Source organism: Mastigoproctus giganteus, chromosome 3 (assembly GCF_048544385.1).
Source record: "Mastigoproctus giganteus isolate SK-2022 chromosome 3, ASM4854438v1, whole genome shotgun sequence".
Classification (NCBI taxonomy): domain Eukaryota; kingdom Metazoa; phylum Arthropoda; class Arachnida; order Uropygi; family Thelyphonidae; genus Mastigoproctus; species Mastigoproctus giganteus.
The window spans coordinates 200695107-200707987 of NC_143577.1; the positions used below are offsets into that span (position 1 = coordinate 200695107).

At 38.2% G+C, this 12881-nt stretch overlaps 1 protein-coding gene across 3 annotated transcripts in view; it reads right to left on the reverse strand.

Annotated features, from left to right (window-relative positions):
- Polr2I (RNA polymerase II subunit RpII15) overlaps window positions 1-12881 on the reverse strand; it is an 85137-nt gene that overhangs the window by 57101 nt on the left and 15155 nt on the right. For all 3 annotated transcript variants that reach the window (XM_090370811.1, XM_090370809.1, XM_090370810.1), the window contains exons 3-4: window positions 9464-9518; window positions 1811-1884 (exon numbers count right to left, since the gene is read on the reverse strand). In XM_090370811.1, coding sequence (XP_090226937.1) covers window positions 1811-1884; window positions 9464-9518 — 129 coding nt within the window. The remainder of the gene's footprint in view (window positions 1-1810; window positions 1885-9463; window positions 9519-12881) is intronic.

Below are 12881 nucleotides of genomic sequence, written 5' to 3' on the forward strand. Positions count from 1 at the left end.
GTTTACATAAGTAAAGAAATCTTTGCTGTTTTTCTTTGCATCCTTTGCAAAAAGATTTCTCGTAATCTGCCTTCGCCTCCTTTGTGACTTGATACAGACTAGTTTATACCTGGCATAGGCTTCTGTGTCACCTGATACTTTATATGCATCCCATACATTTTTCTTCTCTGCCATGAGCTTCATTAATTCATCTGACATCCATTTAGGCCTAAACCTTGAATAGTATTTCTTAGTTGGAATGAAAAGCCTATTAGCCTCCAAAATTAAGACCCTGAAGGCATCCCATTTAGAATTCAACGTTGGTAACATCATCACTTGATCCCACTGTACAGAATTTAAAAACTGTCTGAGACCTCTGTAGTCACCTTTACGAAAGCAAAAGCCCTTCCCTTTAGCCTTGATGGTAGTTACATCTTTAAGTAATTCCCACATCAGTACACTGATCACAGTCACCCAGTGGTTCCTTTATCTGCAAATGCTTACTGCATGAATAATCACTGCTGATAATCAGATCAAGAGTATTACTCCCTCTGGTTGCCTCTCAAACATGTTGCTGTAGAAAACAGTCATCCAATAAATCCACAAAAGTCTTGCTAGTGTGCGAGTGACCAATCCACAAGTTCCAGTCAATATCTGGAAAGTTAAAATCCCCCATTATAAGACATTCTGATTTACTGGTCAATTGCTGTATAATTGCAATATACAGAAATCGACGATTAATATAATTGCTCATTATACTAATCAGATTCATTAGGCCTATAACACGCATCTACTCTCATTTTTCGTTTCCAAGTGCTTATTTCAAAGCACTGTGAAATCAAAATGGCTTTAAAACAGCCATTTTCTTTGATTTTAAAGAAATCAAAGAAAACTTTTTTTAAAGGTAGTATGGGACTTCAAAATGGCTTTATGAAACAGAAGAGCACAAAAATTGGCGAAATTCACTGAGGTCTAACTGAATCCGCCAGACCACTAGAGGATTAATTAATAATGTTCACTCTATATAAATAATGAAATAAAATAGAGTAAGACCTGCGTATCCACGGGGGGATAACAAGACCTACCGTGGATGGCCGAAACCACGGATATAAGCGAACATCTGCTGACCCCACATATAACGTGATTTTCTTGTACATACATACGCATAATAAAGTTTAATCGATAAATTAAACACACAGTAAGACATTGCCAACATTAAATACAGTAATAATAAAGTACAGCAGACTCTCGAGTTACTGGGATTGGATTAACCAGGACACTTCAAGGCTCCAAATAAAAATAAAAAATAAAAAAAAAAAAAAACAGAATTCATAAAATTCAAGTAATAACTAGAATAGGTATAAACAGATATTTTGCAAGTCGTAGTTTGATTTAGTGCATTGCGTCGAGTGTCGTGTTCTGTTGCACCACAAAATGACAAATTTTGTTTCGTTATTTATGTCAGGGATGTCAGAACTTTTTTTTTTTTTTTTTTTTAGAAATTGCAAAAATGATGGGCAAACGCAAGAGTTGTGCTTTCAAAATTAAACAAAAACTTGAAATTATTAAAAAGTTTGAAAATGGTGCATCCGCGAAATCTCTAAAGAACCATTATAATGCCGGTGACCAAACCATACATGACATTGTAAAATATAAAGGGAAGCATCATATTGAACACGCGAGTAGTACGTGTTAAGATTTTCTTTTTTTTTTTCCGTGGTTAACCACGGGTAACTAAATCAGTGGATACGGGAGCACAACTGTATATGTACCAAAACTATGAAATAAATAAGCAATGGCAAATTAAAAAAAAAATTACGATGTTGCTTACTCTACTTCATGGGTGATTTTATTCACATAAATGCAATTATTGTCTGCCTCCTCTTGATAGTCACAGTTTCGACACTGAAAGAGTAGATAATACAAAATGATAATTACGAATTTAATTTATAACGTTAACTATTATCATGTAAATAAAGACATAAACACAACATTCTGCAATTTCATGTAAATAAGCAAATAATCGCTCAAGGTATGGTCTCAAAAGAGAGCAATTTTTTTCCCCCTTGATCCTCACGTGAACTCTATCCCACTTTTCATGAAAGATCATAGCAAATAAAAACACTTCAAAATCAATAAACTGGTTTTAGATAGACATACTAATGCATATCACAATGGTCACAACAGATACCATACCAGTGATACTATATTGAAAGTAGTAGAGAACAAAAGAGATCTGAGGCTAACTGTGCAGTGAAACATGAAGTTCTCTGAACAGAGCAGACAGACTGCTGGGACAGCTTGTGGGGTTTTGTTAATGACATACAAAAATTTTGCCAGCAAAGATAAGGAGATGATTATCCTGTTGTATGAGGCAAAGGTCAGAACACATCCTGAGTACTGCATACAGATCTGGAAGCCTCATTTTAGGAAGATTTGTGAATCTGTTGGAATGGGGACAGAGAGGGGCAACAAAAGGATACCCCTTACCAAAAGAGGCCTCAGTTCTGCAAGATCTGATTGAGATGTTTAGGGCTTTGAATGAACTCAGTAAGCTAGCTAAATGTTGATGACGTCCTTTCTCTTGCTCAGACAACATGTAATGGAGCATAAATATAAATTGAGAAATCATGATTGCAGGATAGATGTGTGGAAACTTGATTTCAGCCTGTGGTAGTTGATTTGTTGGAATAAACCTCCATCTAGTGTTGTGGAAGTGATGAGTTTGAATAAACTGAAGGAACAACTAGACAAATTATAAGAGTGAATGGACAAGTGATGTGGGAAGGGTTTTTTTTTGCTGATGCTGTATGGGCTTGCTTTCTTGCATTATTTGCTACTACTAATACTAACAGCTAGGCAACTATAGATAATAAGTGCACTCAGAAAATAATATCACTAAGTTTGACCGAGTGAGAGGTTTCAAAGGATTTCCAAGGTGAAATTATTGATTGCTTTGAGTTCTTGACAAGACATAGTATATATTACAAAATTTTTGCATTGAATGATAAAAAGCTTCTAAATATTCTTCTATAATAAACTTCTAAAAATATAGTTATCACAATTAAGCTAATATTTCAAATTCACCATCAGAAAGACACAATACGGCCCTAGCAGCCTATGTGTCGTTAAACTCAACAACAACAACTGCTGGAGGTAGTGCAATACCAGTGGGTGCCAGCCATTGCACATCTCAAACTACCAGCAGTAAAAAAATAAAATAATATAAAAATAATAAAAAAGTATGGAAAGTGTGAAAAAAAACTTACAATAAACCAAGCAACTCACAAGTTAATAAAAAAGAGAAGATAAAAAAAAACATGATATAGGAAATTATAATACAATACAACTAGGCATAGTCACAATATCATAAACATGAGTTACAGCATAACAAATAAATAGACAAACAATCATGTAAAATCAATCAATCAATCAATCAATCAATCAATCCACAGTAAACACCAATTAGCATACAAACACAAAATACAAGACAAGCAAGTCCGTGTCATTCCAAATCAGTTCCTAAAATAAGTAATGTCAAAGTTTATAGTAATTAACAACTAGTTTTAAATGATAAGATTCAATTGTCAACAGTATACGTGTCTTATCGCAACAAGGTCCAGAAGAGTAGTCTGTTTGTTACAAAGTTTTTCAGAGTCTATGATGAAGAATGAGTAGTTAAAGTCTCTCTCAGGGAAAACACTTCAAAAGCAAATTCTTGCAGTGCTTAAAAATTGTTCTGGATGGGGGTTTTTTTTTTTTTTTTTTTTGTTAGTTGTTGGCACATTGGCTTCTGTGGCCATAATGCACCTCCCAAAGTTTTTGCATTTTACTCTGATCTAAACCAGAGGCAGGATTCGAACCCACGACCTTTGGGTTGCCAGGCAGACACTTTACCCACTTGGCTAGCCCGGTCGGCTGTTCTGGATGTGATAAACACTTTTTCTTCACAATTTTCAGGTAACATCCAAACGTTGCTACACTCATACCAAGGAGGTCCAATGTGCACCACAAAAATACTCCCTACACCATTAAACTGCCATACCAGCCTACATTGTTAATACCTGGCAGGACAGGTCTATAGACTCATGTTTTTGCCATATTCTGGTCGTCACATCAGAGTGAAACTATAAGAACCAGGATCCATACTCCCCGCTATAAGAGTTGATGTTCCAGAGTCCACTGTAACTATATCTTCTTGTTTTCTGCTAACAAGAGTGGAAACCAGTTTAGTAATCAGCTGAAATATCCAATTCACTATAAGGTAAGAGATGATATAAACATTTGGAAATGCACCTTTAGTTACCTCTGTTGTATTGGGTTATTTGACTGGCTGTATCATTTCTATTTCCCTACACAAGCCTTGTCTGAGAAATAGAAGGAAGGATGGTTGTGGAATAGATGTATGGAAATTTTCTTTCAGCCAGCAGTTGATTGTTGGAACAAACTTTATCTGATGTTTTGGAAGACTAGACAAATTATTAGAGGGGTTGGATAGGTGATAGAGGAAGTAATTTCTTTTTTCCTTTTTTTTTTTTGCTTATACTGTATAAGCTTGCTTTCTTACATCATTTGCCACTAGTAATACTAACCTCCATTGGTTACATGGATGTTATTAGACCAACCTTAACACACCAGAGCAACAGTCATAAATGAAAACCCCACTAGGGCTGCAATTTCTGAGATAGCCATAACAATGTGTCTGGTGCTAACTACCAAATCACATTCAAATTCACTTAAAACAAAGCTATTCAATTATGGTCTTCACTACGAGGACCTCAGATGTCAGCTATATACACGCATCAACTCCTTGCTAAAAAACCGAGAAGAAATAATATTGCAAGAAGAAGATAATTACTGGGCTTTCACCGTCTTTGCCCGCGAACTCTTTGAAAGACAAAGATCCCTGCCACATATCACTAACCTATGAAAGACTGCGAAACTCTGAACTAGTGACCACCTGAGGCAGATACAACACATGAGCGTGACGAACTGGACCTGACTTCTGGACTTGGACCACCACTGAACCAATGCAAAGACGAAGATTGCAACTTGGACTCGGACCTTGAAGATTACATCTTATGATGCCATACAGCCATAGTGCCCTGGCTCTGTCTAGCCTGCTTTTTACTCCTCTTTCCCTAGCAAGGGGGGAGGGGACGGCCTGCTGTCTCCTCCCCCTCCTGCCACCCCTCTTTCTCCTCTGGTGGGGCATGGGCATGCCCCACTATTTCAACAGGGGTCATCTTCCCTATAGACCCCTTACTTCCAATTTCTAACCCCCCAGTCTTCCACCTCCCCTCCCATCTTTCTCTTTACAACAGCGCTTGCCCCACACGTACAAATTTAAAACACCAAAATTCATGCCCGATCCATTAGGAAATATTATTACCTCCAGCGCTTATCCCGTATAGCCCCTCTAAGTTGCGTATAATGTACCATCTGTGCCCAAAAGAAAAGAAGAATTATTATTTTAATGTTTTTTTTTTTTTTTTTATTATTATTATTTTATTTTCTATTTTTTTTTTTTTTTTAGGTCCTAGCCACTGAAATCTCAGGAAAATAGGTGGTAGGACCTGCCAGAGCAAACTATAAGGGAACACCTGGCTGGCCTCCACGTGGCGGAGTACGTAAACGACAGGTCCCATCTGGGGCCTGGCGGTTAACAAGCCAGAGGAACAAGGGGCACAACATATTACACAATACATGATCCACACACTTTTAAACCTCTGGCCTTGACAGCGTACTGTCCTCGATACAAAGAACATACGCGGAGATGGGGTAAATCCCTGGTGCCGTTAGACCCAAAAAATACTCTGTACTCTGTATGGTCTTCACAGTGCATGTGGACCTAGGCCATGGAGGCATATATGGGATGAAGTTGTTAATATGTGGTCTTCGCAGTAAGTCTAGATCAAAAGATTCAAGCTATGAAAACTATAGAAAGTCAGGCTCTTACTGTACATAGCTATAACAAACTGGTTTTGCTACTTAGTGCATCAATCTCATATTATGGAGGCTTTTTTTACTAGATTTAACTATATCTACTTTTCTTACTACACTATCTCACATATTGAGGATATATCTCATCACTGGGTTGCTCAGGTCTTCACAGTGCCTACCTGCACACACTTCAAATGAAAAGCAATATGCTTCTCTACTAGATCAGTGCCTTTTATTTAGAGTAGTGCAATACAAAGACAACTTGTGGCAAAGTGTCTCCACAATATGAGATTGATGTACTAGTAGCAAACCAATAACTATATACAGAAAGAGACTATGCCCTGCATGATGGTCCTTGGGGTTGTCACAGACATTCTCTCAGATATGCCAGACAAGCTGTACTTGCTACCTGGGAGTCTAAAACACTGATAGAACTGATATTCGGGTGATCCGGATAATCCGGATAATCTGTAACAGCCAACTCCTCTGCTTGCACCTTCGCAATGGTGGGACTGTTAGTAATCCTGGGTATAACCCCCACGCACAAGCACACTGTGGGTGACCATCCAGGTGTGAACCAATGTAGGCAGGGATTGAGGTGTGGTGCCCACACCACATGGAGGAATGCCGCCACTCTGTGTTACCAGGCAATACTAGGTGGTAGATGACTCTCATCAACTGTGCAATACTACCACTTTGCTTATTGGAGGCTCGAAGTGGAGGAACCCATGTTTAGTCTTCAGAGATAAGTTCCAGTCAACCCTTCTCCATCTCATCCATCATGCAATATGACTGATGACTTTGAGGTTATGATGGACATCATGCCAAGATCCAATTTTCCTTACATTTCGAGGGTACAGCTTTAAAACAGTGTTCGCAGGCCAGCCGCAAGTTAGTACACAGGACCGAACCTATTGGTAACTCTTTAGGAGGCTTCGGGATTATCTAGTGTATAATCTTGCTACCTCTACTCTGCCAGATAATAACTGGATGGAGTCCGAGTAGTGTATGTAGGAGACATTGTTGAGGCCACGTTATGTCAAGAATCTGGGTATATTCTTACTATGTGTACGCCATATGCAAAAATTTCATTACTTCATACAGCATGCCCCCAAACTTTTTCTTACTATTGAATACACCATGAATTGTCAAACTAATAGAGTAAGCTTATCTGCAAAAAGATCTAACCCTCCCAAACACTTACTAGTTCATTTCACAAATATATGTGGCCTCAATTCTAAACTCAACAATGTCCATTTCCATTTGCAGTCTGCCAAACCCCATGTACTTTTTCTGACAGAATCCTCAGTTATCAGTTGATTCAACTACTCCTCATTTCAGTTACCCAAATTATTCACTGTATGATTCCTTTCACCTCAAAGGTGGTACTTGTGCATATGTCCGTTCTGATATTCCCTGTCAGAGACTTGGCAATTTGGAATCTCCTCTTTTTGATCTTCTCTGGATTAATATCTCTCTTTCTACCTCATTCTGTCAAATTCATCTGTTGTCTCTGCCATTCTCCCAACTCCACTAATCACTTGGAGCTCTTTGACTTCCTCTTTGCAATTTGACTTTCTCCAGTCCAACTTTCCTAACAGTGAGGTAATTTTCCTTGGTGATTTTAATGTTCACAACTCCAGCTGGCTTCCATTTTTTAGTCACACTGACCCAGCTGGTCAGGATGTTGAGGCTTTTGCAATTATTAATGACCGTGCACAGATTGTACTTTTTACCTACAAGAATATCGGACAATCCTAACTACACAGCCAACACGATTGGATCTTTTTTCTCACAAACAACCCTTCTAAGTACACGGTTGAAGTGAGAGGTCCTTTAGGCATCTCAGATCACAACTTGGTGATTGTCTCTTCTCCAATGGAGCCTTTATCTCATGGCTATTCCCAACCTCATGTTGTTTGGCATTACAAGAATGCAAAATGGGATGACCTGCGAGATTTCTTTTCCTTGGTCGGATTACTGTTTCAAAACTTCTGATATCAACGTTTGCACTGTTCTTCTGAATTGGCTTCTATAATTTCCACTCACTTTCAAAACAGTCCAAATACCTTCCACCACCAGCCAACATCCATTTACTGTCCAACTTCAAACTCACAGAACCAACTTTTCATCTTCCTCGTTTGTTCATTCAACTGCCGTTTTCTAGAACAACCTTCCTTCATATGTATTTCCTGAAAATTAGTCTACAGAAGTTCAAGTCCAATGTCAACAAATATCTTCTTTCATCTTCTCAACCTCCAACCCAAGCATGGTACTAAGTACTATAGGTTCTAATACCTCTCGTGTTTGGGGTTTTCATAAAAAAAAAAAAAAAAAAAAAAAAATGTACAATGACTTTATATAGCTTTCACAGCTTGAGACTTTTGCCTTAGACTATGTCTACTTTATTTACTGCACCATCTCGCATCACATGTATTATGGATATATCTTGTCACTACTCAGTGACAAGATTTATCTACAGGAGTTTCTCAGGTCTTTGCAATGCCTACATGCCCACCAATGAGACTGCAATCAGTATCGGCACTATCTCACATATTGTGGATATTCTCCACTGGAGCAGTGCCTTTTAATTATAGTGCAATGCCATGGCAAAGTACCTCTATAATATGAGATCGTGCATTACATAGCAAACGCAGTTCACTCATATACACAGAGGCAGGTTATACAAAAACAGCAAACCCTAGCTACATATACAGAAAGAGGCTATGCCTGACATTTCCTTATGTTCTTATTGATTGAGATGTAATTGAAAATTAATAATAAAATCTGTTGCATAATAGTGAAAAAAAGGATTTGGTGTACGTAAAATGTGGCTAGAAGAAGTGAAGATGGATATTTTTTGACAACAGAAGAACCAGCACAGAAATTTAAGAAGAAAAAATGTAGATAAGCAAAAGGTGAAGTAGTGGTATTTAAATTAATGAAGCCAGAAGGTGGCTTGATGCTCTTATAAAACTCATAATCCTGATGAGAAATTTGAAAAATATTATGTTCTAAGAGAAATGAAGAACAATGATATGAAGCAGCAAAACAACGAGACCTTATTCAACAGAAAATTTCCAATTTGTTCAAAACCATCATAATCTGATTAAATTTGTAGTTATTAAATGTTTAGCATAATAAAGTTCTGTTTAAAAAATTTTTCTATTCTTTGTGTTTTACTTGAATTATTTGATTCAGTTTTGTTTTGAATATAAACATTTTGATAAAATTTTCTTTTGTTTTTTTGTGTTCTAAGTTTACATAGATTGTGAATTAGTGCCTCTCTTTATGAATTAAACTAAAAAATATTTATGTATAATTATGTTCTACAATTCAGACAATTCACTAATTTGGATTCTCTCTTCCCTTATTATTCAGAATTTAAAAAAAAAAATTAGTAAGGTTTTACTATATTTTTTAAATTATATTACAAGAACACACATAAACCTTGATTAAAAAAAAAAAATCAGAATACCATTCCAGTCTAATACAAACAGTACTAACAACATTCCTAAAAATTAAATTTAATTGCACTTACAGCATACAAAAGCACTTTCTTTTCCTTATCTTCTTTTGGGTATAACATATTGTTGCTATTGGAAATAAATTGTTATAAAATTTGTCAATTTATTATTGCAATAAATGAACTAAAGAAATAATAAAAAATTGCTATTAATACATTTATTTTAAACAATTTAATATCCTTCCAACTTCAGCTATACAGGATAAGTTGCGATTGGTTAACAGTATTATAATTTTTTTGGAACTAAAAAAAACCCTTAATATTAAGGGTTTTTTTTACTGAAATGTAAACTCGTTACTGAAATGTAAATATTTCGTAGATAACACTCGTTACTAAAACGTAAATATTCCGTAGATAACACTCGTTACTGAAACATAAATATAGCGTTATAACTGTGTTTGGATACAAGTTTAGGATTTAATTTTGTACAGAAATTGAAATTTTATTGAAAGTAAATCTAAATCATGACTCAAACCAGAGCAGCAAAGCAAAGGGCTCAAGCTAATGGGAATGCTGTGGCCCAGGGGAGAACTGAGGGGGGCAGTTGTCCTCTGAATCACAGCCTTGTAAGATGCACTATTTGCTTGATGTTTGCGGAGCAGTCAAGTATGGGACATGATACTGCCATGGGGGATGTCTTTGTGTGTGTGCGATGCAAGGAGTGTAAGGAGATAAGGCGACAACTCAACGTTGTTATGGGCCTATATGAGAGCTTGAAGGATAGGGTGGATGCCCTCGAAGGATTACAAGTGAGGGGCCCATCAAGCTCTCAGCTGCCCACACCAATGCCAGAGCTTGCACTTGGTCATCGCGGAACACAGCGGCAACCCCCAAGGCAGAATGCGCTGGTCCCAAAGGAACTAGTAGTTGTTGGTGACTCTATTGTCAGGGAAACGGGAAACATGCTTTGTAAAAAGGATAGGTGGAATAGGACCAGGGTATGTCTGCCAGGGGCAAAAGTTGATGACGTTGTAGAGCGGATATCATCTTTTAAGGGCACAAAAGGTGATATAGTTGTACACGTTGGCACTAATGACATTAAGAGTAGGAGACCGGCGGAATTACTTGACAAGTACAGGTCACTGATGAAAAAAAGCCGTGAATTAGGGTTGACATTGAAAGTGTCTGCAATTCTGCCCAGACACGATAGGAGGGAGTATATGATGAGAGCCCTGTCAATCAATTCGGCCCTGGAAAGATTGTTCAGGGCTCAAGGGGTAGAATTTTTTTCAGCCTGGTCTGTACTTGTTAACAGGAGAGACTGCTTCTACAGGGATGGGATACACTTAAATAGAAAGGGTGCAAGAATGTTTGCTGATGCTATCGAGGCAATGTTAGGTGGGTCGGAAAACTGCTAGATTGGGGGGATACAAGGACTAATAGATTAACAGTAGCCACTGGCAGAGGTGAAAGTGATTCTTGCACTGCTTCTATTGGAATGAGCCGCAGCCTGGAAAATAAGATGCAGGATATTTCAGAGACTGCTGGGAATCATTGGGGTACAAGTAAACACATGGGTTGTGTTAGGGTAGCTAAGAAAAAGAACAGGTGCATGTATACTTGTGTGTACACCAATGCTAGGAGTTTAGTAAATAAATTTGATGAATTTGAGGTATTGCTCAAAACATCAAAGGCAGATATTGTGGGGATTTCAGAGACGTGGTGTCACACAGATATAAGAAATGCAGAACTGGAATTTGGGGAGTACAATGTCTACAGAAAGGATAGACAGGATAGGAAGGGAGGAGGGGTTATGCTATTAGTTAAAAAACACATAAAATCCAAGGAAGTGAAGCCAGTCGACATCGCTGGACAGTGCAGTGTCGAGTCAGTTTGGTGTGACATAAGCATTGGGAGATCAAAATTGAGAGTAGGAGTGTGCTATAGGCCTAATGACTCTGATGAGTATAATAAGAAACTGTTCGGAGAAATAGAGTGGGCCAGTAAATCAGAGAGTCTTATAATGGGGGATTTTAATTTCCCAGATATTGACTGGAATTTGGGGGCTGGTCACTCACACACTAGCAAGGCTTTTGTGGATTTATTGGATGATTGTTTTCTACATCAGCATGTTCGGGAGGCAACTAGAGGGAGTAATACTCTTGATTTGATTATCAGTAGTGATTCTTCATGCATTAAGAATCTGCAGATAAATGAACCACTTGGTGGCAGTGATCACAGTGTGCTGAAGTGGGAGTTACTCAAAGAGGTAACTACCATTAGGGGTAAAGGGAAGGGGTATTGCTTTCGTAAAGGCGACTACAATGGACTGAGACAGTATTTAAATTCTATACAGTGGGATCAACTGATGATATTGCCAACAGCAAATTCAAAATGGGAAGCATTCAAAGAACTTATCGTGGAAGCTACTAGGCTTTACATACCAACTAAGAAATATTGTTCAAGGTTTAGGCCTAAATGGTTGTCAGATGAACTAATGAGGCATATGGCAGAGAAGAAAAATGCATGGGATACATACAAATTAACACGTGACACGGACGCCTATGATAGATACAAGTTGATCTGTAACCAAGTTACAAAGGAGGTTAGGCAGGCGAAGGCAGATTACGAGAGATCCTTGGCAAGGGATGCGAAGAAAAACAGCAAAGAGTTCTTTACTTATGTAAACTCTAGAAGGAAGGGGATGAATCAGATTGGTCCACTTGAGATCGATGGGTCAACTGTTGATGACCCTGCTCGGGTAGCTAACAAACTAAATGAATATTTTGCATCGACATTCACACATGAGGAGTTATTCAGCGAGGGGAATGCCAGAGGTGTATTCAACTCTAGCAGTAAGCTAGAGAATCTTGTAATAACTGAGAGCAAAGTGGAGGAGAAATTGTTGAAGATAAACACAAGAAAGGCACCTGGGGTGGATGGGATCTATCCAGTTATATTAAAGGAGGCAGCAAAGGAGGTAAGCAAACCCTTAGCCATAATTATGAGAGCTTCCTTGGACTCAGGGGAGGTACCCATTGACTGGAGATGTGCAAATGTGACCCCAATTCACAAAGGGGGATCAAAGGCTGACACAAGTAATTATAGACCTGTGAGTTTAACTTCTGTTCCCGGAAAATTAATGGAGGCACTGGTGAAAGAAGCACTGCAGGATCATCTAGACAAGACTTCAGTTATAGCTAGGACACAGCATGGTTTTGTTAAGGGTAGGTCTTGCCTGACCAATTTGATTGGATACTATGATGCAGTCACAAAAGAACTGGATGCAGGGAATAACTTTGATATTATATACTTGGATCTTAGAAAGGCTTTTGATACTGTTGCACATGGAAGACTGCTGCACAAATTGGAGCAGTGTGGCATTGGAGGCAAGTTGCTGCTATGGATAAAGGGGTGGTTGAGGGGGAGAAGACAGAGAGTGGTAATCAATGGACACTGCTCATCGTGGACTAATGTTATTAGTGGAGTCCCT